The following is a 27956-nucleotide window of genomic DNA, read 5'->3' as shown; positions in this document are numbered from 1 at the left end:
AAATTTTTTTCTATTGATTGATGATAATTAGAATCTAATCATATCTATAATATATGTTACCTAATTAAATAGAATTACATAATCTAATAAGATTTAGTCAAAAATAATTATACTTATAACTTATTATTTAGCTTGGGATTCACTTTTATATAGTCAATCTAAATTAATCAGGGTGGTGTAGTGGTGTATAGGTGTTCCTCTCTCCTTCCTAGCATATTCCTTTCAAACTTAAAAAATATTTTTCACTTGAATTATTTATATTTAAATTTTTTTGATTATTTTTAAATAACTCTTCATAATTTATAACTATGACATTCGGAATGTTATGTTTATAAACCATGATGTGACAATTCTTAGTTTCAGAAGAGCATTAACCACAAAATGGTGCTAAATCAAATAGCATAGACGGACTTACCCATGGAGTTTGAGTTTGTTCTATTACAATAGCTATCAGTTACCAAACAAGACCTTTGTTATGATGACAAGATAAAATTGCACTCAGAATTATAATTTAATATTTTTTTGGCTGAAAAATGTCCTGGATTTTTCATGGCCAAAATAAATACTAACGAAAAAAAACACTCTAATAAATCACATAAGATGTGTTTGAGTTTTATTAAAACCCACCAGAAATTATATTGCAATAGGTTTCTCTATTGGCTCTTGCTAATTCCTTATTTTCCAACATATATGGCATGAAAGAGATTTACAAAGCTTAATAGTGTATATCCACAATAGATCTATGTAATCCATCTTAAATAATTGGGATATTATGGTTTTGTTAATGTTGTTATTGTACATGACATAAAGAGATACTGTTGTTTGATATGGAACTGCATATCCAAATAAATGCATGGTAAAGAGGGGAAAATATCATGTATATGCAACGTATTGATTCACATCATGAAGTATCTGACACAGTTTCTGATCCAAGCTATATGATCAGAGATGACAACATCATCCTGTGCTTGCTGCACTGGCCACCGTATTCATTGACATCATTACTTAATACTCGATGGAAGCAACCACCAACGAATGTGACAGCTAAAACCATCTATCTGAATGAAAAACATATATGTATTCCTTTTCAACAATTTAATATAATGAATATAATAAAAAATAGAAGTTATTCTGATCATTTGCTGCCAAAACCATTTGAATTATACGTTGTTGAGGATCTTTGATGGTACGTTGTGTTCCTTCATGACTAATTCATCATTAATCGTCCTGCAAAGTACACCAAATACCCAATTAATGGGGCCGCAATTATGCGTGTCGGCGCCATGTTTGTTGAGTCGGTGAATTCTGTCGGCTACTCATTATGCCGTCAGTCTATCCATACTTTCTTCCAGGATTGGAGAATGGTACATGGGACCCACCTATTTTAAGGTATGGTAAGGGTAAACGGTAAGCAAAAGTATGGACCATGCACCCGCGAATCCCATGCGTGACGGGTATGATACTTTGAGATGCGAGATAGAGCAGATATCAAGCGCATCGAACGGTGATTATTTGGTATTGCATGGGTTCGTGTGCGCTTTGCACCCGCGTGGAAGATTTTTCCGCTATTCTCACCCGTCCGATCTGTCCCGATCACAGAATGAACGTTCCAGATTTTACCTCGCTGTGTGTACCGTGTCACCGGGGTCCACGCACCGCGGCGGTTATTGTCACCCAGTCGGGCTTTTGCCGGGTCGTGGGTCGTATCTTGTCACCGCGTTGGGCGAGGCACCGCGGTAAATAGGATGGTTTCGTTCGAGGGAGGACACGTGGGGACCACTAACTGGAACTGCAAGAACTGTTACTTGCACCGTGGGGCGGTGCCCTAAGTTAATTACCGACATGGGGAGGGCAATTTGGTCAAATCAACTCCCTCCTCTTCTTTCTACGAACTTTAAACGCGAACCGATCAAAAGTTTAGCGGGATTTTGATAGCCTAATTTGTACCGTTTCTTTAACTTTTCTTTGGTTTGTTGTTAGTTGTTAGGCTGCGACGCTTCCGCTCGAATCTTGTTCGTCGTACCCTCGTTCTCTCTTGGTATTCTCTGACTACATATGTCGGCAGAGAAGAGGGTTGCTCTTGGCGACGCATTCCCGAGTGTTCGAGGTGAGATCCTGCTCACTGGATTGAAGTCCTGTGTCTTCTTGTTCGATTTCTGTGCTTTTCTTTATTCTTTTACTTCGCGGAGATCGATGCAGGGTGTGTGGAACCTTTCATCTAGAACCTGCATTCTCTCAAGATCGCGGAGAGTGTGGTCTTCCTTGGAGTCTAGTACGTTTTCTTGGTGGGTTTTGAGTTTTCGGTCGGTTTCTTGGCTTTTGGTGTAGTTTGAGAGCCAAGATCGGAGTTCTTTTCTCTTCTTGTCGAACTGCGTGAGATTAACGCCTGGTTTTTTCTTGTATTTAACTGGTTTTACTCGAATTGAAGAGAAATCCCGGTGTTCTGTCTTTCTTTGAGGCAGAGATCGGAAGGCTAGCTTCTTGAGTTCCTTTTCTTGATTTCGTGGTGTTTCACGAGGAAATTGTATAGAAGATAAGCGTGCCTGCTATGTTTGTTTGTTGCTTGAGGTAGACTGAGGTCATTCACTTAAATTCGTGCGCGGAATACTTCGAAATGGTATTTTTGGGTGGTTGAATTGTCTGAGCTTCGATTCAGACGTCAAACCCATAAACATTTCTGTGGAAATGGAGCCGCATTTAGAGATTCACCTCGAGGATCCGGTCAAAAAGCCTCAATCATCGACTGCCTCTGAACAATCGACAGCTGTTGAGGTCTTGAAGAAATCATCGAAAATGGTAAAACCCAGCGGAAGAACACCAACTGCTAGAATCTCCAGTACCGTTTCTTCCATCAAGAAGCGGACAGAAGGAGCTGATCAAACAGGTTTGCGTGCCAGAAGGTCTAAATCCACTTTAACGAAGTCTGCTGGGAGCTTGAATGCCGCTTCATGGCAGAGGAGAAATAGCACCGGTTGCATTGCACTGAAGCTGCCATCTTCAGCTACAAAACGGCAGGAAAATGGAACGTCTATTGATGGTAAAAAGAAAGCTTCTTCGGTTACTGAACATGAGAAGAGAAGAAGCCTTGAAAGCAGACTTTCATTACTGCCTTCTGTGATCCCAAAGGTACCTTCCGCTGTAGCACGTTCAGAGACATTGAAGTCATCTCCTGTGTCTCGGTTATCATCTAAGTCTGACAGTACTGAGGCAGATTTGACACTGAAGCCACTCGTGAAACCATCAACAGTTTCTTCTTTGAGAAGGTTTACCACATCTTCAGTGGACAGTCCCAATGGCTGCAGTAGTCTAAGAAAAGTGGATTCAAACGTGTCGTCTCCCTCAGGACGTTCACCTTCAGTTACAAGCAGCTTTAAGTTGGGATCAATGTCTGCATCTATCGATAGGGGTTCCTCTTTATCAGGCCGAAAGAAGACTTTGACTCCAGAGAGTTGTGATTCTCGCTTCATGATGCTTTCTCAGGTGGATGTCAAAGCAGGGGTCGAAATGGTAAGTGATGAAGTCACTTGTGTGTTGGATTGTTATATTACGATATAATTCTTTTTTCTTTGTAGTTTATTCTGGGTTATTAGTCCTAGAGAATAATTCAAAATTTGGATCCATCTAGCTAAGCAATGCAATCCATCTTTTGTCTCACCGGTATTTTTATTGATTTTTTAATTTATTTTCAGCGGCTTGATTTAAGAGGACACAGGGTTCGCAGTCTTAATGCCTTGACTTTGTCACCAATACTAGAGGTAATTGTCATTATGGATCCAGTGTCCAATTTAATTTTAGTCCAGACACAAACTAATACTATTTTGAATGAAGAATGACGACTTTACTTTCTGTGGAGATATATTGGAACCAATCATTTTCTTATTTATTTCTTTTTTAGTTTGAGAATTTTGGAACCATCGTTGTTTTTGTTCCTTTGTTTTGAGAATAAAGAAGCCTGCCTTGAGTAATCACCTAGTTCCCTTGAATAAAAAGTGTTCTTTATGTTAAATACATTAAGTGTTGGTAATGATGCTTTGAAATAAATAAATAAAAGAATGTTTGTGTGAGGCCTTGCATACTAAACTAATTGAGTGGAACTTCTTTGGAAACTCTTGTGCTTTCCTGCTCATGTAACTGCCTATCTATTTCTTTTGGGTGAAGTTTAATTACTGAGTTATCATGGGAAAAGATGTTATATTCTGTTTGCAACCTTAAGCTGGCATCTGACCATACAAGAAAAAATAAGTGTATGGATGAGAGATGCAGTGGGAGAAGACAAATTGTTGAACTAATGTGAAGTCCACTTGTTTAACATGTATGCACAATAAGTGCCAACTATTTCGGGTTTTTTAACATGTGCCTCTCTCCTCTAAACCAGCCTGTCAACCTATGGTTGACCACTGGGTGGCTCGTTGGAGATAAGTCCAAGCTTATGGTGATTAATAAGGATGTGGTAGAATTCTGCACAATGTAATGTAAATTTTCATCAAATGCAGAATCTGAACTTGTCTAATGAGACGGGTGATATATTATATCAAAAGTGGAAGGTTGAAGAAGGCAATATAGCACAAAATTATTAATCACCCGATGGTAAGTTTTAGGGCTTTCTTCTCTTGACTTCTGGACTGGTACAAAAATAATGATCGTACTCATGAATTAGATCCAAGGGTTAAAATGGAATATTTTGGAAAGAATAAGAAGGTTCCAGTTATAGCACACGTTCTTATGATAAGTTAAAAGTGTAAAACATAATTGCCATGAAAGACTTTGAACTGGTAATCTTTGTTTCTGGAAAATACCATCACTTTGTATCTATTTAAAGATTATCTTGAAGGACGAGGAATTGGGACAATATGCAAAGATGTAAGTTTGGTGCAAGAGATGTGGTAAATTGAGAGGGTTATAATTATTGGGGAATATTGGTAACTGAATATTGTCTCCAGAACTTGCATTTTTAGAATTTGAAAATTGACCTTGACCCATGGAACAAGGTACCCAAGTTATCACACATGAAATACTTTTGTTTCTTTATACAATTATTATCTTGTCTTTGCTGAAGCTGTCTATGATCTTGGTACCAGACTGACTGGTAGCTTAATGGACTAAGAATGGGCTTAAAGTCACTGTGGACTAGTTGATTAGGTATGTTTTGCAGATAATGATATTGGTAGCTGGGGCATATAGTTACACATTCATTGATACTGGTGGCTCACGGCCTCACGTATACAATTACACATGCTTGAGAGTTGCAAACCTTTCTTGTGGTACAAATTTGCTAAGAATTGATCATATGTTAATGTTTCAGTGCCTTGCAACTAATGCCAGCTTTCTGTTGTGATCAGTGATCTATTTTGTGCTGGTAAATGTCTGCATGATTGGTGATTACAAAATTCATGGTTGCAAATTTCATTGAATATTGTGAGAGTCCCTTTTTCTTGTACCAAATATGGTTTCACTGGTAGATTTATCATGGCCTTACTTTTCTTTCTATGTGCACTAAAAATTCTATGAAAAATGATATGTTTCTACATGTAGTAATATTCCTACTTTGTAGTTTGTTTATCTCAGGGACAATCTTCTATCATCTGTGGAGGGTATTGAAATTTTAAAGAGGTTGAAGGTATAATATCTTGGTTTATATTGCCAGAATGTCATTTTATTTGTTAAACTGACAGGGGGTTACCTTTCATATGTTTGTCTTGACCCACACCATCTCAGTGTTATATTAATGAGCCAGTAAATTCCACCTTGTAGGTGCTTGATCTGAGTTTCAATGATTTCAAAGGGCTTGGTTTTGAGCCTCTTGGAAATTGCAAAGGCCTCCAGGTGTGTATATGGGCTTATATGGGTTTTTCATTGACAATAGTACATATCTCGATATGAAAGCTCTTGGACTATACTCTGCAACTAAGAATGATGTATGCCTTATTACTTCAGCAACTTTATCTTGCTGGAAATCAAATAACATCTCTGGTTACCCTTCCTCAACTTCCAAATCTGGAGGTCTGTTGTTATCATCATAATCCTAAATTGGAGAATACGTTTTATTTTTCAATAATATGTGCTTTCTTGTCTCTCACAAACCTAAGGTGACCTTTCTTATTTCCAGTTTCTCTCTGTTGCTCAAAACAGATTAAAGTCACTTTCCATGTCTGGCCAACCTCGGCTGCAGGTCAGCTAGTTTCAACTTATACAACTAATGATTTTGTTTTTTTTAACTCAGTCACTGTTCTTTGTTTGGATATTTGTTCAGGTATTAGCAGCTAGCAAAAATAAGATATCAACTTTGAAGGGGTTTCCGTATTTACCACTTCTTGAGGTCAGGCTTTTCCATTCATTTACCAAACTTAGTATTTCTTTGTTTTTCCTGCTCTATCAGAGTGGAAAAGAAAAAAAGAGAAAGGTCTTTAGCTTTTACTCTGGGTTTACAATGCACTATAGTTCTCTTTTTGGGCAAACTTGAAGTAGTAGTATCTTATAGACGCTGGGTTTTATCATTTATTTTCACATACAAAATAGTTGTTCTGTTTCATCTAACTGAACATTTCATTAATATAGTTGTGTTAATTCTATTGGTTGTTAAAATAAGTTGTGTGGTTTTCTCTAAACATCAAACGGGGTTTTAGGGAATTGATGTGTTATTTGTGAGAAGCTTAGTCATATTTAGCATATTTCTGAAAAAAACCTTAGGTAAATATGCAATGAAGTGAATGCATATTAGTTTTTGGAATACTGATGGTTTGTATAGAAACAGAAACCCATTCGGCATTTGACATAGTTTTAACTGCATTTGGACATGTCTTATGCAAACTCAAAATTTCTTCACAAGCAAATCATTATCTTCTTTGAAAAATAATTTCCAAATGTGCTTAAAGATGATGAATTTACTTTATTTCTTCTGGTACATGTGATACCTTTAGTTTCTCAAACATTTGAATGGGCTACTGCATCATGCTAAATGAATCTTATATGTTGGTATTATCTCATGTGGTTTGTTTAAGATACCAAAATATTTGGTGCTACCTATTAATTTGTCTTTAGGTGCCAATCTTTTAGAACATCTTACATTTCCTTTTTCACATTCTGAAACAGTTCTTTGTCCCATTAGTAACAGCAACTTATGTGAAGTTTCCAAATGCTATATGCAGCATCTGCGTGTGGAGGAAAATCCTATATTAAAGATGCCTCACTTAGAAGCAGCTTTGGTATTGCTTATTGGTCCTACATTAAAGAAGTTTAATGACCGTGGTATCTTCCATGTTCTTTAATCTTTATATGGCATATTTTTCTTGGTCTTTTCTGTAGCTTGTCAAATTAGTATCTGCTTCCTTTTTGTTTTGCATTACTTCCTTTATGTTTGATCTTAGCCAAAACCTATGACAATTTTGTTTAAACATGATGCAATTATGCATGGTTGATTTTATGATCGCCCGAATCTAATGGTTAGGCATGGGATATATTCTGGATTTCTAGAGCTGTCCATATTAGCCTTCAGATGCTGTCTGGCATAAAAAGCTCAGGATTTTGGCTGTTGATTGCCTGTTTAACTTTTCAATTGTAAGAGCCTGATTGTTGATGCATGATTGATCAATATCATGTTTGTAAATTTGTTAAATCATTAGAAAGTAGAGATTATGGTTTGAGTGGATTAGCATTAATTGAAAATGAAAGTTACTTGTTTTGGTTGATCTATCTACTCTTACACTAATAGAACATTGCAGATCTTTCACCTCGAGAACTGGAAATTGCAAAGCTATACCCTGGTCATACAGCTTTGTGCATCAGAGGTGGATGGGAATTTTGCCGGCCAGATCTTGCTGAAGGTCTGCCTTAAGAGTTCCGGATTTTTAAATGTAGTCACCTTCTTGACTTTTGCAACTTGTTATACTGCACTAGTTGTGCAAACAATATTTCATATAGCTTAGTTTCAATTCTTATTATATCGGCTATTGTTTTTATTTTTATTGTTGTGCTTTAACATGATTTTAAATTGCTATTGGTTGTTGTTTGCATTATCAGGTTTAGGTGGATTGTTTTGAATACTGGAAAGAATGCTTATCTTCTTGTCTTTACTGGTGAATGGAAGCCTGTTGGCTAGAAATTTTAACCATCGTGTGGACACATAAGTTTATACTGGCCTGTCCTGGGACTGTGTCATTCGATGGCTTGCCACAGGATGAACTGGTTGACTTTAAAAATGTCAATCTGTTTCTTTGACTTTTTGCTGTATCCCAACTCTTCTTCTTGTGTCTCTTCCTTGCCCGCCTTCTCACTTGATCCAATATTTTGGTCTCGACATCCTTGGTTGTTTCTTTAAGCCTCTTGAAATTGGTTTCAGATACAGCTCTATGACTTTTGTCTGTGATTGGTCCTCTTCAGCTGGCGTGGTCGCCAATGGATTGAGGTTAGTTTCAATGGATTGAGGTTAGTTTCAAGCAGCAACCAACTTATGCTGGATGTCGCATGGAATGACATATCTTCAAGTTCTCTGCTTCTCATTCCTGGATATTATGGACCAGATTTCTGATAAGTTTGTTTTTGTTGTAAGAGCATAAATAGTAAAGCATGAGTCCTAGAACCATAATCTTTTGTGAATTCATACCACAGTTGTAGTAGTTTGTCAGACAGAAATTTTGATGGTTTATCTGCTGAAAATTACAACGTTAAGATTGATTAAATCCGTTGAAAGTCAGAAATCTTCATTCGAATAAAAGAAAAGCACTGTACTAGGATGCTTGTAGAATCTGCGACTTGACATAGTAATTCATGGAACTGCCATTATCTAGGCTATACATCTTATATGCAATGCAACATCTTGTTACAGTCAGAATATCCACTACTAATCCAACAAACCCATAAGAATGCATGGCCTCAGAGTATTGTTTGTGTTTATTTTCCTATGCAACATATGCAATCCTTTATAATACTTCATATGATTAGTGTTTTCTTCGTAGTGTCAAGTGTCATCATTCATCTTTGTAAAGTTGTTAACTATTACAGCTTTATGTTTTGGACAGAGTCAACATTTTCATTCCTAGTTGAAAAATGGAAGGATAACATTCCTCATGGCTACATGCTTAAACGAACCTCAGTTGATCAGCCATTTGAAGAAGATATCTGCTGCTGCCACTTTAACTTTGTAAACTTAAGCAGCGACTCTGAGCTTGTCCTTAAGTTCCAATGGCTTATAGGAGAAAGAATACTCTCTAGCTTTTTACCTATTGCAGATGCTGTAGGCGAGGTACAGTGGTACTTGCCTATGAGTTTTGTTGATGTTTCTCTTGAGTTCCAGTATGTTAATCATTTGTCGCCTGCAAACAATAAGGTTTACTGGCCAAAACACGATGATGTTGGCAAATTTCTGAAGGTCGAATGCACTCCAATTCTCAATGATGTTGAGTACCCTTGTGTTTTTGCTGTATCATCAGTTGTTGCCCCAGGTACATCTCTTGTGAAATGTCACATTAGTTAAACATTTCTATAGCTTCCCCTAAGTAGAAAGTTAGTATGCTAATTCACGTTTGTTCTCTACTTGTGTGTATAACACATTGAAGATATACATGGTTTTAAATATGAGGTGATTGACTGAACTTTTGAATTTTATTAATTTGTAGATACAATCTTTTGCCTTCTATACAACTGGATATATGGATTCCATACCTGATACATGGTTATATATGTTGCAAACAAAAAGATGGTATACAGGGAAAGAAAGTTCTTTTTTGCAAAGTTTGCATTTTTGAAATCTTTAACATATCAAGATAATTATTAAGAGTAAACACGGACCCTTTTGTTGCATATAAAGAAACATGCAACCATCTGATGTTGCTACAATACCGAAAAAATTTGAGTGCCAGATAATGAGACTAAATGACAGTTATAATATCAGTTCCTATGAGAAAAAGTCATGAAGCCTTTGCTTGTTTGGCTGTGCTGCAGTTCTTTTAATAATTGCTGGAACAACAGTTGAGTCTGTTCCATGATGATTTGACCGAATTGTTTACAGCGATTTTTCCTACTTGTATTTGGATAAGGAGGGTGACAGATTTTCTGTTGCTTATGAGTGCATCTGTATGAAATGACAGCTACATAACAATTCCTGCAGGATTGGGAGTTGAAAGGCCTTCAACCTCTTGGTTGTGTCAAAGTTCTTTCTTAACAACTGGTGAAAGGACAATTAAATATGTTTCAATTTATAATCTGGCTTAACATTAAACACCCCCAGTTTAGTTCCATTATAATTTGGCTTAATAAGTTTCAATTTATAATTTGGCTAAATTTATAATTGAGCTAACAAACGAGATTTATGCAGACTCACAGTGCAAAAGGGGAAATATAACATTGTGTGATCTGGTCATGGATGTTTATGATCATTTTTGAATTAAAATATTAAAACTCCTTGATGTCATTCTGTGAAAGAAAGTTCGAAAAACATCTTTGGTTTATCATTCAGTACTCATGAGACTTGAGAATAAATTTTAGGTTTGGTCTATTGTTTCAGTTAGAAGCCAATTTGCTGTTGAGATGAATACAGATGACGAGTCTTTTTCTTGCTGATGTTTGAATAGTTACAAGTCTCATTAGACCCTTAGACCAAAAAAAAGTGTAAACCCATGCATCATCCTGAGGGTTTTTGGCTATTTGCCCTCCAGTGGAACAAAATTCTGCAAGAATATACCACTGTTGGTTTGCTGGAGACTGAAAAGCATTTGAATGTATGAGGGGATGCAAGGAAAATGAGATTATTCTAAGCTCTGGTTTTCTGGGTATTGGTTATAGACAAGTATAAGTGGCTACCACTTGATGATATTAGGGTAATTTACAAAAAGATCAATTTCTTAAGATGACAAATACAAAGTCCTGATTATATTTGAGTTTGCCAAAAAAAAATTCTTTTTCAAAATTTAAGGTTGTAGAGACATCTTATCGAAGATCTTCAAATGCCACTTCCCGTAATTCCTTCAAGGTAATCTTTTTAGACTGTTGTGGGTGATATCATTCCTTCAAAGTGCTATTCCAAAAGTGCATGCAATTTATGGTATGGCTACTATTGATGCCGCTTAAATTTTCTTTTGCTTTATGATTTATGAAGTTCTTATGGAGTCAGTAATAGGAGACAATCTTCTTGTATCATGAATTTTTAGTTCCTGAAGGAAGCTATGTGTGAGATTAACATGTTAATTTTATTAATAATTTCATGGTTTTCTTTTGTTGTCACATGCTGTAGTCATGACTCGTGATTCCTCTAATTGCAATTCCTTGGTTAGGAACCAGATATCCTAAAGTTTTAAATTTGACCGTGCATGGTGAGCTTGTGGAGGGAAATGTAATAAGAGGTTCTGCTGAGGTTGCATGGTGTGGTGGAACCCCAGGTAAATGTGTAACAAGGTGCGTAGTCTACAGTACTATCAACAATTAGGTTGTTACAGTGCCTCAATCATCATTCTCATTTCTCACGTGTCCATGAATGCAACTTACACTGAAAAACTTATTCTCGAGCTTACTGAACAGCTGGTTGAGGCGAAGATGGAACAGCAGCCCTGTTGTAATAGTGGGAGCTGAAGATGAGGAGTACAAGTTAACTGTAGATGACATTGATTCGATTTTGATTTTCATGTACACTCCAGTTACAGAAGCTGGTGTCAAGGGAGAACCACAGTCTGCAATGACTGACTTTATAAAAGCAGGTATTGATTGCTATATGTGTTCCTGAGTTTTTTTTTTTCTTTTGCCTTCTGTTCTGTTTGTGAATTGTGATTATATATTAGTGGACTGATAGCATAGAGTGCAATATTGTCATATTTTGTTATTTGTCATTATACACCATTGAGTTGTTGGAGTTATAGTTTTATATATTTGTTTTGCTTATGGCCGGGAAAATAAGCTACTTGCTAGTAGCAGTTGATAGCATGTTGTCCTAAGTTATGTGTACCAGCATATATTTTTTCACATTTGCATAACCTGCAATTGCAGTGGTTGTCTGCTTGCTAGGTTCCTGTTACAAGGGATAGTCGATGTATGAAAGAACCTATAATTATGGTTAACAATTAAGATACCTTTTCAGTATTATATTGCCTTTTTGTTTTCTTATGGTTTTCTTGATTTATAGAAAAATCTTCAATTTATGATAAACATATCATCACAGTATTGTATGTTATAATTATTAGTACACACTTGATTGTCTGAAATGATGTTTGTCAGTGGATTTAAATGATTCAACTATTAAAATTTTATTTCTGCAGGGCTGACTATGTGTAACCGCTTCTCGTTTGTTTTCAGCTGCCCCATTGGTCAATAATGTGTGGGTTCTAGGAGATGCCGTTGAAGGAAATACATTAAAAGGTGTTGGAGAATATTTCGGAGGAAAAGAAGGGCCTAGCAAGTTCAAGTGGTTAAGAGAGAGTAAAGATTCAAGGTATTTTTTTGCTTTTTTTTAACCTTTAAATTTGCATATTTTTCTTTCTTGAAGAAGGATTAACCAATTACTTTTCATTTTGACATTTGTAACCAAGGTATTACCTTGTTTTGGATAATTTGTGTTCTTAACATACATTCTGGAAGCCAAGAATAATGGAATATTTGAGCTGATCGATTTTCTTCCTACTTAAATCATTCACTGATTTTGCTTTGAGTAAATAAAGAGATTCTTATACAAGTCAATTATGCAGAAGAATAGTGAAACTTAATGCCTCATTCAAAGAAACCACCCACACAAAAAAGATGGGTAATCACATCACCCATCTGTTATGGACCACCACTGGTGCTGTTGAAAATGTGTTGTACAGTTGCGATAGAATAGGGTTCTGACTGGATGCTAACCATTTGGGTGAGAAAAGGAACTCATTGCGAATGCATATCCAATTAGTATAAATATTTTCACTTGTGTAGCTTGTCGTTATTCATTTCCCTTAGCTACCAGTTTACTCATGTCCAGTTATAATTATCGGTTATATTACTGTATTGATGCCAATGCCCTGCATATGGTTGATATTCTTCCGTAGTAGCAGTTTGCTGCATACGACATGGTTTTAGCTGGTACTACTTTATGGTAGTCCACTATCCGCATGATGTGTTACCTGTTTATCATTTCATAAATTTTACTATTGTGATACAAGACATTACAAAAATATGAACCATTCTTCAACTTAGGAGCCAATCATCATGTAAATAGTTAATATGGGAAATGTTTCTATAAAAGAAGATGCATGAAGAGCCATATATTTTACAAACTCATATTCTGAACTTCCTGCAATTTATGAGGGCATCTTATCTTTATTGTTAAACCTACAGTTTCAGCTTCGCCTTTTTGTGACTGCTTGTGACAAAAAAGAATATAGGTTGTAGTTTAAGCATTATGCATGAAGAACATATATTGTACTAGTGACCGTAACTTCTTGCATTAACCAGGACACCTTATATTGTTTATTAAGTGCGTAGTTTCATTTCATCAATCCTGGTGGCACTAAATGTGATTAGAAAAATACGTTGATATGGCCATTTAATACGTACTTTAGCAGCACTACATGTATCTCTATAACTGTGTTTGCTCATTGTTAACCTTATATTTGTTAGAATTTAGTACTTTTGTGTCATGTCCTGCTAAATCTATAGTTAACTACACCTTTTCTCATGCATGCAATATATCAGTCCTCTGACCTGTGGCAAAGCTGTGTTGTTTTCTAACCCATGCAAAATACTAATTAAGCTTGTAAGTTGTAGTGTGCCATTAAATAATACACATTTCACTAATAGTTTCAGTTGAACGGTTCTGTAATCCTAGTTAGCGCCAACAAATGAACTATCAAGCTTGAACTACTTCTTTGAAGCTTTATTTTTAGCCAGCAATTTTATATTCTGTTTGGTTTGAATTGGACAGCATTTCTGAACTAGCATCTTCTGGTACCAATGAGTATTCCTTGACCAAAGAGGATATTGGGAGATGCTTAGTCTTTGTATATATTCCTGTTAACTTTGAAGGTATGTTAATGTATTATTCTCCTGCAACATGATTATTTTAGTTAATGAAACTATATTAATTTTTTTAGGTTTATTTTCTGTCATTTTCCAGGCCAGGAGGGACAATCATCATCTGCCACTTCAGAAATTGTAAAGCAAGGTATGATAAAAACCAAGGAATGCAATCTTGTACCAGACCATCATGCCGTTCCTAGGCCAGACCAGTACATACTACCGAATACCGATACTGGCATACCGACACTCAGTACGTCGGTATGTACAGACACTCTGTTGGAGGAGGGAGAGGATGGGAGGAAAAAGGAAGATAAAGAAGTGGAAGAAGAGAAAAAAGAGGCATTGGAGGAAGAAGAAGGAAAAAGGAGGAGGTGGCATACTGGCAAAGAGATGGGTGGTGTGTGGTGGGTTGGCAGGTGGATAGGCGGCATGGGGAGGAGGATTGACAGAACCTGGTTCGCGGAGGAGGAGAAGAGGGCTAGTGACTTCCTTCATGAGCCCTAATGTTTTTTTTAGATGCACCAGACCGGACCTTCCGAAATGGGGGCAGTCGTCATATCAGTTTGGATGAAACTGCAAACCAAACATTATATTTGTTAAATGTGTTGATAAACTTGTTAGCTTCTTCATATCAGTTTCTCACCTCACATTGTATCACTCTCTCCTGCAGCCCCTCCAAGGGTTACCAATTTGAAGATTGTTGGAGATATTAGAGAAGGAAGCAAGGTGACTGTTAGTGCTGTTGTTAATGGGGGAACTGAGGGATTTAGTAGAGTTCAATGGTTCAGAACAACTTCCCAGAAATTGGAAGGTGAAAATTGTCTTGAAGCAGTTAGTGCCTCCAAAGTTGCAAAAGTGAGATATCTTAAAGTATATTTTCAATGAGGCTAAGTTGTTTACTTTATCAAAGTTTATGATCTGCTATTCTGTTATTCATATAAACTATCACTTATGCTGATCTTTTTATAGGCATTTCGTATTCCACTTGGTGCTGTTGGGCACTACATTGTTGTGAAATTCACTCCTATGGCCCCTGATGGTGAAGCTGGTGAACCAACATATGCTATATCGGGAAAAGTAGTTGAGGGTAAGTTATGTTGGTCTCTCTGATTGCTTGATTCTCTTGAACACTTGATTTGTCACAAGCAAAGGACCATTTTGCTTACCGAGGCCATGAAGATCAGAATTTTCTCAGTATATCCATATCTAATCTATCTTTAAATATGAAGAAATTACTGTGATGATTGCAATTTCACAACCATGGCACTGGATGCCCTATCATTAATTATAGTTTAAAAAATAGAATAGTTTAGGCCACTAAAGACTTGGTTTTTCTCCATCTTCAACTTACCCAGGAATGCTGTGAAGGTCAGACTATTCTAGTAATAGACTTCCAAATTTAGTGTCTTCTTAAAGATATGAAAAAAATTACTGAGTGATGACTGCAATCTCAAAAGCATGATGCTGATGCCCTGGATGTTTTGTCTTCAATTTAGTTAAAAAAGTAAAATTAGTTAATGCCACTAAATGACATGGATTTTCTTCATCACCTATTATGATACCTAAAAATGACATTATTGTTTCGATATATTTTACCTTAAAGAGAAACTTCTGACTTGGAGTTCTATTTGAAGACTTTTTGTTTAGCATTTGTTGGTACTGCTGCCATTTGTTTCAGACCCTATCCTGGGTCAAACTCCTCCATTTGTTTATTGTCTTTAGACTTCTACAATTTCACACGATATCAAAATTTTATAAAAAAGTTTGAGGCATGAAGGTTTTGATATAAACACCACAATTGTAACCTATTAAAATTTATTTTAGAGGAATATGCACTGGCTCCTGTGGCTCACATTGGACTGCAGTTATATTAGTTAAGTAATTTCTTTAAGGTTTTTGAAATTTTGGTGTGGCATTAGGGTAAACTTGAAGATGCGAGATGCAACAAAGAATTTGGGAGCAAATAAGGGTCACTGGAAGTACGTTGGGGTAAGGGATTCTTCTAGATCATTTGTATGCTTATGGTGAGATGGAAACTAGATTCATCAATGAAATAATTGATGAGGCTGGAAAGGTGGTGGCAACATGCACTGAGATGTCAACAAGGCAGGGAGGGAGGGAGACAGAGAGAGAGAGAGAGAGCAAGTAGGCATTGATAATGAGGATTGGGGGGTGTGCTAGATTTGTAAGGGAAGGGTTTTTGCTAGCAGTTGCTAAGAAGATCAATGTATAAGAAAGACATAGGTGCGCCAAATGAGTGGCCAAGTGCCATTGACCATTTAGACTCTGGGTGGGCATCTATATAGCTGTTTGATTGAGGTCATCTAATCAATAGCAGCAGATGCAAGCAATAACTAGTTCTTTTGCAGCCACTGCAACTACTGGACTTGCACTATAAGAGCAGTCATCTTTGTCATCTCTAGCTGAGGCAACAACAAAAGCTGTTGGCATTGTAGGAAACTTACGGAATAAAAAAAGTTCAAGAAGACTATCCTTTACCTTACTGATAGTTCAAGTTCACCACCATTTGTTCTTGGCCATCTGATTGCCATCAATAGGTATTGGGATGCCTGGGAATCTTATAGATTATATGAAAATAAGTTAACAAGTACACAGCCCATTAAAGAAATTGCCACTGCGCGATCCACTTACATTACATAAGTGACTACCGAGCCAGGTTGATTAGTTGCAATCGAAGATATTAAGAATTTGTTTAGTATCCAGCCACCTAAAGCAATAATTGTTGAAGAAACTCAATGCCCTGTGTTCTAAGTGTCTTGGCGGGTGCTCGAATCATTTTCTAAAACAATGAAGATGATACTCACGTATAGTGGATTTTGGACCAGATGCTTGAGGAAAACCATATCGTACGAATAAGGATTCTGGCTAGTGAACATATGGCTCATTGGTATTACTATTCAAAATAAAATTAGTTTACCTGAGACATGAAAACCTGACGTTGACTGTTAATTGAGCATTGAGGTGGACAAGTACCATTAACAAGAATTTAAACTTAATTCATATTTTCTTATCCCTCAATTGGTGTGTAGGTTCAGTATCGAACTTCAACTGCTTTGCTTTTAAAATAAATGTGTCAATGTCTCAGTCCATTGAATCTAGTTTTATCTGCTGTAGCATGGAGCTGAAAATTTCATATCTGAGTCCAGAAATGTTAGTTGCTATCTTTGCAGTTTGAAACTTTGAATTGAACTTACATTTCTTTTGCAGCTCTTCCACCAAGCCTAAATTTTCTGTCTGTAACTGGTGTTTTTTCTGAGGGTGAGATGTTGACAACATCATATAGTTATATTGGGGGCCATGAGGGTAAAAGTATCTTCAATTGGTATCTCCATGAAGTATGTCTTCTTCTGTTTCTTGTTAAAATTTCATGTTGTAATGGCTGTGACCAATAATCTGATTCAGATCAGTTTTATTTAGCCTTTGTTAAATTGCCTGGGTGTCACTTTCTATTTTAGCAAAAAGTTTGTGACTTTTGGATGTTGCAGAATGAAACCAGTAAAGGCGTGTTAATACCAGAGGCATCAGGATTGCTTCAGTATCGGATTACAAAAGATGCTATTGGCAAATATGTTTCTATTAAATTCACTCCTGTGAGAGATGATGGAATCATTGGTGAGCCAAGAACTTTCTTAGGACAAGAACAAGTTCGTCCAGGTGTATATATTTCCTTTGATTTTATGAATTTTAATTGTGACGCGACATACCTAAGCATTTTTGTAGACATAATCCTTATGGATGTTCTTTTGTATATTGAGTATAATCTAAAAAGCATGGTAGAAGTAAATAGTTCATCTTATCCAAGCCAAAGAAATAAATATACCAATATCTCATTTGAACTAGCAAAACCTTAGTCATAGCAAATGTGCGGCTGAGCATTTAGTTGCAGAATAAAGAAAAAAAGGATAAGTGTTTATTATAATATTTTTTTTAGTTGCTTTGTATCTTGAAAAAATATTTAGCAGTTGTAGACATTCTTCTAAAAAATGAAGTACCCGTCTGAAAGTTGTATTTTTTTCCTTGCGTGCAACAAACAGATCTATTTGTAAACCAAATAATTATAGAAAACAATGCCCCTTGTACTAACTGTTTAACCAACAGGAAGTCCAAGAGTGCTTTCGCTATGGATAATTGGCAAGGCTGTTGAAGGAAACACATTGTGTGCTGACAAAAGATATTGGGGTGGAGAAGAAGGTGATTCTGTCTTCCGTTGGTTCCTGGTCAGTGGGGGTTGCCAGTTTTTGTCTGTTCTTTCTAATTTTTGCAAAATTCCAATAGCTATTTCTGACTTCTGGTTGTCCAGTTCATTTTAACATTAAGCTCTTTCATGTTAATTAAGTTTTATGATCCATTTTTCAGACGAGTCCTGATGGTATTCAGCATGAAATCAAAAGTGCTACAACTACATCATATACCCTAAGAGTCAATGATATTGGCTTTCTAGTGTCTGTTTCATGTGAACCGGTTCGAAGTGACTGTGCTCATGGTCCTACAGTTCTTTCAGAATGTATTGGTCCCATTGTTCCTGGTATGTCTCTTCTTGCAATATCAAGCATGTATTGTTTCTTGAGATACAAATTTCTACATGCCCTGATTTTACATTGGAATATTACTCTTTAGACCTTGAGACTTGGAAGAATCAAACATTCTAGCTAAGTTTGCCATTTGCTTCATATTTTTGATAGATATTCTAGTAAGGACTTATTCCACCAAATTTCTTTTGTAGGACCACCATCTTGTCGATCACTTGAATTTCTTGGATCAATTATTGAAGGAAGCAGCTTGAGTTTTATCGCTGAGTATAATGGAGGGTGAGACCACTTTAATGATGATCAACTTTCAATGAATGTTTTTGTCAGTCTGATGACTAATTGCCTATTTACTTCAGTAAAAGAGGGACCTGCATACATGAATGGTTTAGGGTGAAGGATAATGGTGCAAAGGATAGAATTAGTGCTAATGGTGCGCTCATAAAATTTCTAAGCAATTTTCATCTTTTAAAATGTCACAAGACTTGATATGGGATAATCATGAAACAACTTCTCCAGATTACCTTGATTTGAGTATCGATGATGTTGGTGCATGCATTGAGCTTGTCTATACACCTGTAAGGAAGGATGGAGCAAGAGGATCTCCAAAGAGCATTATTTCAGATATCATAGTTCCTGGTAATTGCCTATTTGCATTGAAATTAATTAATTCAATCATGTCCATCTACATTGCTAATTAAATTATCAAACATCCTGTTCTCGATACTGTGCTTGCACCAATTTGGCATGCTGTGGAGTCTCTGCTGCAGACATGCTATATATGTAACTGTGGCATTGTCATCCACTTGACACCTTGCCAGCATGAATTTGTCCTAAAGCACGTCTGTGCTGCACATTATGCATATACAGAACCAGCCACGTATAAGTGTATGTGTGGCCAGCATAGGTGCATGGTGAAAATACTTTAGTATTGGAAATCAATGGATTAATTTTATAACCGTATAAATATGGATCAGACACAAATCAAATATTTGTTAAAAACTTAAGTTCATTAGCTTGGACATTGTTAAAATTTAATAGTAGCAGTAAATAGATCCTCTGTTGGATAAATTAAACTAATTTCTCATAGTACTGAATATTCATTAATTCTTTGGTGATCCTATGCACTATGCATTGCACCAAGATTCATCGTGCCACGGCATACTGCTCGGTACGAGCGGTATATACTAGTTTGACAAGCGATCGATCTGGGCGGTACATATCGGTTTGTTGGTACATCCCATCGTATCATGTGTCAATGCATTGCACAGTTTTTCTAACTACTGTAATGAGCATATGCCCCCCTTTTCAAGACCTTGTCTAGCCTTTTAATCTTCTACAATATTTTGGAAACAAAAGGAAGTTGAAAAGGGAAGTTAAATGGGAGATAAAGAAAGTATATGGCATTAATAAGTGAGATTATAAATCTCATAGCTCATGGATTACAGATTTTTGTTTCCAAACTTTTGGAAGCAAAATATTTTTGCTCCGAAAAATTTTAGAGAGAATGGAATTACTGCACTGCAACACAACATCAAAATAACTATCATTTTGATTTGTATAGAATATAAAAATAAATGAGCATGCTTTCTTTATTGTGATTTGTATAAAATATAAAAATAACTATTATATGATTGAGTCACTCAGTGTCACTTTTTGTCCATTACACAGCGGATCCAAAGGGCATTGAGCTTGACCTACCAAGCTGCTGTGAGGATCAAGAAATTGTTCCCCTGAAGTCATACTATGGTGGGAAAGAGAGAACTGGGAAATATATTTGGTACAGAACCAAAGAGAAGATAGATGAGTCAGAACTTGTAAATAAAGCTGCTTCATCTGATGATATTCTTCTTGTTGGAGAAACCTTGTGAGTTGTTTGTTTTAAGTGATGTTTGTACTGTTTGGTTTCTTATGTGGGGTCTTTTATAGCAAAGATTACCTTTAATTGGATATTGAAATCTCCAAGCAGAACATACACACCCTCATTTGAAGATGTTGGTTGCTATTTAGCCCTATACTGGGTGCCTACACGGACGGATGGGAAACTGGGCAAGCCATTAGTCGCTTTTAGTAGTAATGTGGTCATGGCAGGTTGTCTTGATTTGCATTCATCTTGATAGTTTGGACTATTATTCTCTTTTTTGGCATCCTTTTTTCCTTATTTTTTGGATATAATTGAAATATGCAGCTCTTCCTTCTGTTTCGGAAGTATGTATAAAAGAGCTCAGTTCAGGTGTATATGCTGGAGAAGGAAAATATTATGGTGGGTATGAGGGATCAAGCCTGTATAGTTGGTACAGAGAAACTAAAGAAGGAACTATAGTTCTTATTACTGAAGCCAATTCCACCATTTATGAGGTTAAAGATTCAGATTACAACTGCCGTCTATTATTTGGGTAAGTTCTTGCACGTTAATATATATTTGTTATTCTTTATAATTAATTTTATTACAATATTATTGACTGCTGTCACTAATTATACTATCAGTGCCAATTGTTATAGATAATGATTTAACTTGGTATATAATATCAAGGTTTGCGATTTCGAATCGTACCGCCCGTACCGGGCAATACGTACCGGTCTGCCCGTGACGAGCGGTCCACTCGATATAACTCTGTATCAGATTGTTACCACTCGAAACAGGTCGATTACTGCCTGCTACCGGGCGGTATCAGTCTGGTTGCAACGAGGTTGAGGGAGAAGCGTCGAAGAAGGAAGAAGGGGAGGGCGTTTGAAGAAGAGGGAGAATCGGGAGAACCTTGGCGCGAACTTGTTTCCACGCCCTTTCTCGATCTTGATCCGATGTCACCCTCCCTCAACGATCCCGATCCAAGAGGTAACGATAAGGAGAGTCGTAAAGAGGAGGATCTAGAGGCGTGGGGATCAGGGGAGGTGGCGGCTAGAGCAGCGAAAGAGGCGATCTCCTTCATCGCCTTATCTGCGACTTTGTGGCCTTCGTCGTCGAAGGCCAGAGACGTTTGCGGCCTTCGACATCTTCGTGCCTTCTTCGCTGAATGCTATAGACGAGGCGATAAGGAGAAGAGGAGCAGGCGACGTCGCCGAGGTTACGTACGCCTTTTCTTAATATTTTTAATATTATTGTTATATTTTTATATATTGATTTTTTATTTTTTTTATAATATATATATATACCATTCGGTATGCCATATCGTATCGTACCGTGCAAATCTCGATACACCGGTATGGTACAAAATTTCGAACCTTGTATAGTATCTTTGATATCATTTATGTGGGAGTATCACTTTCTAGTTAAAGAATCTTGACTTTAGAACTTGTGGTGTGAAACGAAAATCTATGCATCTGTACTTGGTGCCTACTCAGATCAGTGTGTCAACCTGCCTAGTTTTTGAGTCACTATTTACTAAATTCAGGACTCTTGGCCACAGGATGTGCCATAAATGGCACAAAATTGTACGTGTCAACTGTCATAGCACCTTCAAATAGGCTTTTCACTTGTATTATCTTGTGCAAGTGTGTGTTCCCATTGGCAAAGCCTATGTCAGTAAGACGTGGTTCAGGAAGCTAACATGAGGGCCCATTCAATTTCCTTCAGCAAATTCCTTTGTTTTGTGTTTATTAGTGCAATATATAAATTGTTTATAACTGACAATTCATCTGCCTGTTCTCGAGCAAAATGAAACTATTGACAATATTAAGACATCAAAAATAAAAGAATGGTTGGATGATACATGAAATGAAACAATGCAAAAATCATATCCAATCATGCTTCACATTTATAAACGTGCATGGTCTGATGGAGGAAAAAATCATATACAATCATGCTTCACATTGCCAGTTACTTGAATAGATTTTTAATGATTTAATTTGTCATTTTATATGTATTTTAATTTGTTTATTTTAACTTAGCTGTGTATGCTTCAGATTCTCTCCTTTTATATTTTCGTTTAATCTTTGAATTTGTACAAAAAAAAATGACCTTCAAATGTTACTTGGCAGCTATATTCCTGTTCGTTTTGATGCACTTGTAGGAGAACTCAAGTTATCAGAACCAACTGATGTAATTCTCCCAGGTATATTTATGTTTTGTCAAAACCATTGTCTTTGGAGCAACTACAGTTGTCTGATTTTCAGATGCTTATTACTAGAGCTTGTCTGATTCGTATTCGCTGTTAATGAAATGAACTACAGAAGAAGTGAAACCTACAAATTCTCTAGTTAGTCTTGCTCTTAGCATATACATTTGTTTTCTCTTCTCTGATAGTGGTAATCATTGCCATGAAATTGTGCAATGGACAAGGTGTCTTTTAATCTAAGACTGTTGTTTACTCTGCAAGTCACAAATACCATCTGCCAGTGCTGTTGAAGTTCATTTTTCCCAAAATAGTAAATCTGGTCATGCTCTTCCTTCCCCGGTATGGACCGTTGCATGTTAGAAAGGAACTCTTACTATTTCCTCTCTGAGCTTGAGATAACATTTATGCCCTCAGTGTTGAATCTCGGATTTTGATGATGAAATCAATTCGTAAATTATTTGATCTAATCCATTTGTTGAGATAAGTGTGCAGGAACAACTACGATAGCAGTAAGGCGTAAAGCAGATGATGGGCCGAAGTCGACGACTCAGACGATATACCGGGAGCTCGCCGAGAGTTCATCGTGAGATCACCGGAAGCACGTTGGAAGACTCGTCGAAAGCTCATCGGGAGATCTCTGGAAGACTAGCCGAGAGTTGGTCGGGAGTTCGCCGAAAGATCGCCGAGTGAAGAATCAACGTATCGGACCATACTTGCCTTAATCGTAGTTAGAACAATAATTAGAGTTGATTTAGGAGGTAATCCCATCAACTGGGCCAACTGGGCTTGAGTTGGGCTAGTTTGGGTCGGAGTCAAGGCTCAACCAAGCTGCTGAATTCCTGGCCAGCGGTGGCACCGCTTGGAAAGCAGCACCACAGGTGGTCTGGGCGGTGGTACCGCCAGCAGTTATTGCTGCCAGCGGTGGTACCGCCCAGACTGAGCGGTAGTACCACTCAGATTGAGCAGAAGTACCGCCCAGTGTCAGGTGTCAAGCGGTGGTACCGCCGGGACCCCGGAAATCCGAGATTAGACACTTTTTGGCTCTATTTTTGAAGCCATTGGGGCCTATAAAAACCCCACCCTTTTCTGCATGAAAGGGTACGAAAGCATTGAGATAATCTTGAGTTGTTGGGGTGTAAAAATGTTGTAAACAAGTGTTAGAGTTTTCCTCCCTTTCTAAGTTTTGAGATCATTCTAGAGAAGTGTGAGACTTGTAAGGGTTATCTCCTAAACCTGTGAAAAGGAGAAAGCGCTATAAGAGGTAATTAGTCTTCGCCTATTGAAGGAAGGCCTTTAGTGGACGTCGGTGACCTCAACGGAGGAGGAATCCGAAAGTGGTTATAGGTCATAAAGACCGAACCACTCCAAATTCTGGTTTGCTTTTCAATTTGTGCATGTTTCATTATTGCAAGCTACATTACCTTCTTTCTGCCTTCTCTACACTCATATATGCTTTCAAGTTAAACTCCTTATGAAACGATTTTCGTCGGAATTGGTTCTAATCGAAACGTAGACTTTTGAAACCGCGAAAGTTTTCCGCTGCACTAATTCACCCCCCCTCTTAGTGCCGCTCTTGATCCTAACACTTAGTTGCTAACTTCAACTTTGGCTTGTAGTTGAAACAAAGGGATTTAAATTTGCTTGCATAAAACATTTTGGTACTGTCCTGGCAAGAGACATTAGAGGGCCTATACTAAGCATGTGCCTGTAGCTAGTAAAGGTTCAACTGGGACACCTTTGGCATAGCCTGAAGCTATGTCCTGGTGCCGTACTGTCTAGTGAAAATTGGCATGGTTGCAAATGCAATTTTTAATGGAACAACACATTCATTCGGATATGGTACCCCTTATATGGGGAGTCAATGAGAGTCTTATATCTTTTACCAGCCCAGTGGTGTGTGTTAATTAGTGCCACATAAGGGTTAAGGCTGAAGAAGGCCTATTTCTTGTCGACAACACAGAGGAAAGTCGAACCGATGATTCCTCCTCTCTCCTTACCCTTATGAAAAATAGGTAGACCTCTTCCTCAATTCTCAACTTTTAGATGGAGAACCTAACAAATATCTAATTTTCAGCTTTAGATGCTGCACATATTTTTAAGTTGTTAAATTGCACTTGTCAATGAAAGATTGAAGCACATGTTTTTGTGGTTCAGAAACATTAATATCAAGCATTGCTGAATAGTATTAGTATTTAGTTGTTTCTTGCACATTTCATTAGAATAATACTAGGCTACCCCTTGAATGGGAGAGCCTCAAATAATAGGCACTTGCAATTATATGGTTCATATCTTTACATAAAAGACTTTGTGAGGGTCTGTTGGTGTTAGTATCTAGTTTGCAGCTTATTTATTCTAGAAAGTCTAAACTATTGTCATTGTTATATTGAAACTTTTGTGTATGTTTCGGCACAGACATTATTGCACATACATAACATTTTATTGTTTTTTCGTTTGCATTCTTTAAACTATGCCCTTATTATGTTCATCTTCAACTCATAGTAAATATTTTGTTGCTTTCCTCCAGAGATTCCAAAATTTGATATGCTTTCTTTTAAAGGAAAGGAAGTTGAAGGAGAAATGATTACAGTTGTTGAACTAATTCCTAAAAGTGATATTCAGCAGCATGTCTGGAACAAGTACAAGAAAGAGATTAAGTACCAATGGTAATATTCAGGTTAAGTTACTTTTACCAAAATTTCCACATCTATTGTTTAATGATAATCTTGGAGAACAGGTTTTATTCATTAGGAGATGGAGAGCATTCGTCCTTTGAACCATTGCCATCTCAGCTTTCTTGTTCATATAAAGTGCGGTTTGAGGATATAGGCCGAAGTTTGAAATGTGAATGCACTGTCACAGATGTGTTCGGAAGATCAAGTAATACTGTGTCGGCACAAACTTCTGCTGTATTGCCAGGTCTTCTTCATCATCTTGCCACTTAGTTTTAGTTGGAACTGGGCCCAAAATATTGAACTTATAACAACAGTAAGCTTGTTGCCTTTTTTGCTTGCAAGATATGAGTAACTGCTGGTATTTTATGCCAACTGCTTTTCATCATGATGCCATTCTCCTAAGTTCTCTAGAAATACTTTATCAAGTGGCAAATAATTATGCAACCTTTTCTGAGTAACAATATTTGTTTGCTTATATAAAACACATTTGTCCTGAAGAACATCATAATGCTGGTGTGGAGCACTTGTTTTATTGAAATTCTTTTACGTGTAGATTTTTACCATACAGAACTTAATTACTGAAAACGAAGTATCAACTAAGCTAATTCTCCAGTTCTTTAGTCAGATTCAGAATCTCCTGATAAGATGCGCTACATTTTAAATCACTTGTCTGCAAAATGACAACTTTTGCTGCTTTTAGGAATTCCTAAAATTGATAAACTGGAGATTGAAGGAAGGGGCTACCACACAAATTTGTTCGCTGTTCGAGGTATCTATAGTGGTGGTAAAGAAGGCAAGAGCAGAATCCAGTGGCTTAGATCAATGGTTGGAAGCCCTGATTTAATCTCAATACCTGGTATAACAGACTTGCTACTCAAATAACTTCAGTTTCCATTTGTGGAAAATGGAAGCTAGTTAACTGTGTCATCTACTCTTAGCTCTTGCCGCTTTAGTTTTTATTTTATATTATGCACTAAATTTTCTTATTAATCTTGCTGCATTTATATTCTTGTTATCAGATGAAAATATGTTCTGCATAACATGGAGTTCAGCTACATTTGGATGGACAGTGGAATTTTAAACTCATCAAATTTTCCTGCTATGTCCATCCTTATTTTAGAATATTGTACATAACCAGTCTCATTGCATGATTTAAGCAACAAGTCTTCTCTCATATAGAAGAGTGGCCTAGTGGGCAGTTCATGTACTTTTAATATATTATATACCCTCGATCTGACTTCAATTATGTATATTTTGGAAGGTTGTGGGTTGATCACCTGATGTTTTCCTGCAGATGCATTTTGGTTTCTTTGTGTGTGTGCACACATGCACGTGAGGTCTGAGAAAGAAACTCAGAAGCAGACAAAATTCTTCTTTAGTACTTTTTTTCTTCGTTCAAACATCTTAAATGTGGCTCTAGTTTTTTTTTTTGCCTCCTCCAATAGTTGAGTTTATCCTCCTCCTTCCTCTCGCACTTACTCCTCACCTCTGGTTATTGTCATTTGTTTTCATTTATCGCCAGAAATAAGCTGAGTAAGCTCTCCTCTCCTCACTCTTGTCATCATGTGGGGTTTTTGTTTCTATTTTCTTTGCTACTCTTTCTTATTTTTCCTATTCTCTGATTTGTCAGAGAGAGGGTCAATGTGACAGGATCTGTCCCGTTCATAGTAGTCTTCTCTGTGTGTTTTTTCTGTAATATATTTTTTTTTGCTTTCTATTCAACTGCACATACTTGGCATGCCAGCATGGCACAATATGAACTGTTCAACAGCTGGCTGGCAAACCCATGCTTCTGGAACTCAAATTTTTGTATATGGAAAATCTGGAACATAAATGTCTAGTTGGTTTACTTCATGAATCCTAACATGTCATTGGTAGATAGAATGAAGTAACTTATTAAAGGGAAACTTTTAGACAAGAAAATTGGAATGCTACGTGTCACAACATGAATGTAGTCAGCTGGTTCCAACTGCCAGTAATTATTTCTTTTTTTGTCATTACAGGTGAGACTAGTAGGATGTACGAAGCTAATGTCGATGATGTAGGATACAGATTGATAGCAGTTTATACGCCAATAAGAGAAGATGGAATGGAGGGACAAGCTGTATCTGCATCAATGGACCCAATTTCAGTTGGTATGATGATTTAGATACTTGAGCATGAATGTGTTTTATTTCATTGCTCATCAGTATGATGATTTAGAGACTTCAACTATGGCTGCCTGAATATGCAAATGCTAAGCATTTCATCTAGTCCATTTGTTTGGTTGCCTACGGATAACTAGGGGTTGCATTGGTTGCTGTTACTTAAGTTTTCCAGGCTGCATTTCGATGTGGCTAAATTCCTTTCATGTGGAAATGTGGGCTACTTGCAGCTTGAGAGCCACTACTTCTGAAATTGCTTATGACCACTTTGACCCCTCTCATCGTCCTTCCTGAACACCAGTATCTTTTTTTCTCTCACCATTCTGTGGCCACTGCCCTTCTCCACCACCTAGCTTGAAGATGATCATATCTTCTGTGATCTATCCTGATCATCATATTCCATGAGATCATCTGTTCCCAGGACTCAATTGCGAATGCAAATTACCATATTTAGCTTTGGAAACTGTAATCACAAATGTAGGCAATTAAACTACTTAATTACATTAGCAAATATGCAAATGCTATATTAACTGTTGAATTCTATTTATAAATAATGTTTTTCTACTAGTT

General features: G+C 37.0%; 1 protein-coding gene across 2 annotated transcripts in view; it reads left to right on the top strand.

Moving 5' to 3' along the window:
- The first annotated feature begins 1968 nt into the window (after positions 1-1968).
- The window catches only part of LOC103989562 (187-kDa microtubule-associated protein AIR9-like), a 28195-nt gene continuing 2207 nt past the window's right edge, over positions 1969-27956 (top strand). Inside the window, exons 1-34 of one of the 2 annotated variants that reach the window (XM_065153172.1) lie at positions 1969-2107; positions 2573-3507; positions 3690-3755; positions 5552-5617; positions 5752-5823; positions 5935-6000; positions 6107-6169; positions 6251-6316; positions 7146-7245; positions 7719-7820; positions 9015-9238; positions 9323-9437; positions 11265-11385; positions 11509-11684; positions 12277-12412; positions 13874-13974; positions 14066-14113; positions 14639-14838; positions 14938-15055; positions 17197-17324; positions 17475-17643; positions 18088-18206; positions 18346-18514; positions 18713-18797; positions 18875-18948; positions 19035-19154; positions 20187-20382; positions 20485-20606; positions 20704-20911; positions 22494-22567; positions 25095-25233; positions 25305-25486; positions 25943-26098; positions 27246-27377. In XM_065153172.1, the coding sequence (XP_065009244.1) occupies positions 2686-3507; positions 3690-3755; positions 5552-5617; positions 5752-5823; positions 5935-6000; positions 6107-6169; positions 6251-6316; positions 7146-7245; positions 7719-7820; positions 9015-9238; positions 9323-9437; positions 11265-11385; positions 11509-11684; positions 12277-12412; positions 13874-13974; positions 14066-14113; positions 14639-14838; positions 14938-15055; positions 17197-17324; positions 17475-17643; positions 18088-18206; positions 18346-18514; positions 18713-18797; positions 18875-18948; positions 19035-19154; positions 20187-20382; positions 20485-20606; positions 20704-20911; positions 22494-22567; positions 25095-25233; positions 25305-25486; positions 25943-26098; positions 27246-27377 (4735 nt within the window). In that variant the 5' untranslated portion in view covers positions 1969-2107; positions 2573-2685. Of the gene's footprint in view, positions 2108-2413; positions 3508-3689; positions 3756-5551; positions 5618-5751; positions 5824-5934; positions 6001-6106; positions 6170-6250; positions 6317-7145; positions 7246-7718; positions 7821-9014; positions 9239-9322; positions 9438-11264; positions 11386-11508; positions 11685-12276; positions 12413-13873; positions 13975-14065; positions 14114-14638; positions 14839-14937; positions 15056-17196; positions 17325-17474; positions 17644-18087; positions 18207-18345; positions 18515-18712; positions 18798-18874; positions 18949-19034; positions 19155-20186; positions 20383-20484; positions 20607-20703; positions 20912-22493; positions 22568-25094; positions 25234-25304; positions 25487-25942; positions 26099-27245; positions 27378-27956 lie in introns of those variants that run through there. The other variant, XM_065153173.1, reaches the window with a different exon arrangement.

The sequence above is a fragment of the Musa acuminata genome, chromosome BXJ3-6, assembly GCF_036884655.1.
Source record: "Musa acuminata AAA Group cultivar baxijiao chromosome BXJ3-6, Cavendish_Baxijiao_AAA, whole genome shotgun sequence".
Classification (NCBI taxonomy): domain Eukaryota; kingdom Viridiplantae; phylum Streptophyta; class Magnoliopsida; order Zingiberales; family Musaceae; genus Musa; species Musa acuminata.
This window is presented reverse-complemented; position numbering and strand designations above follow the sequence as displayed.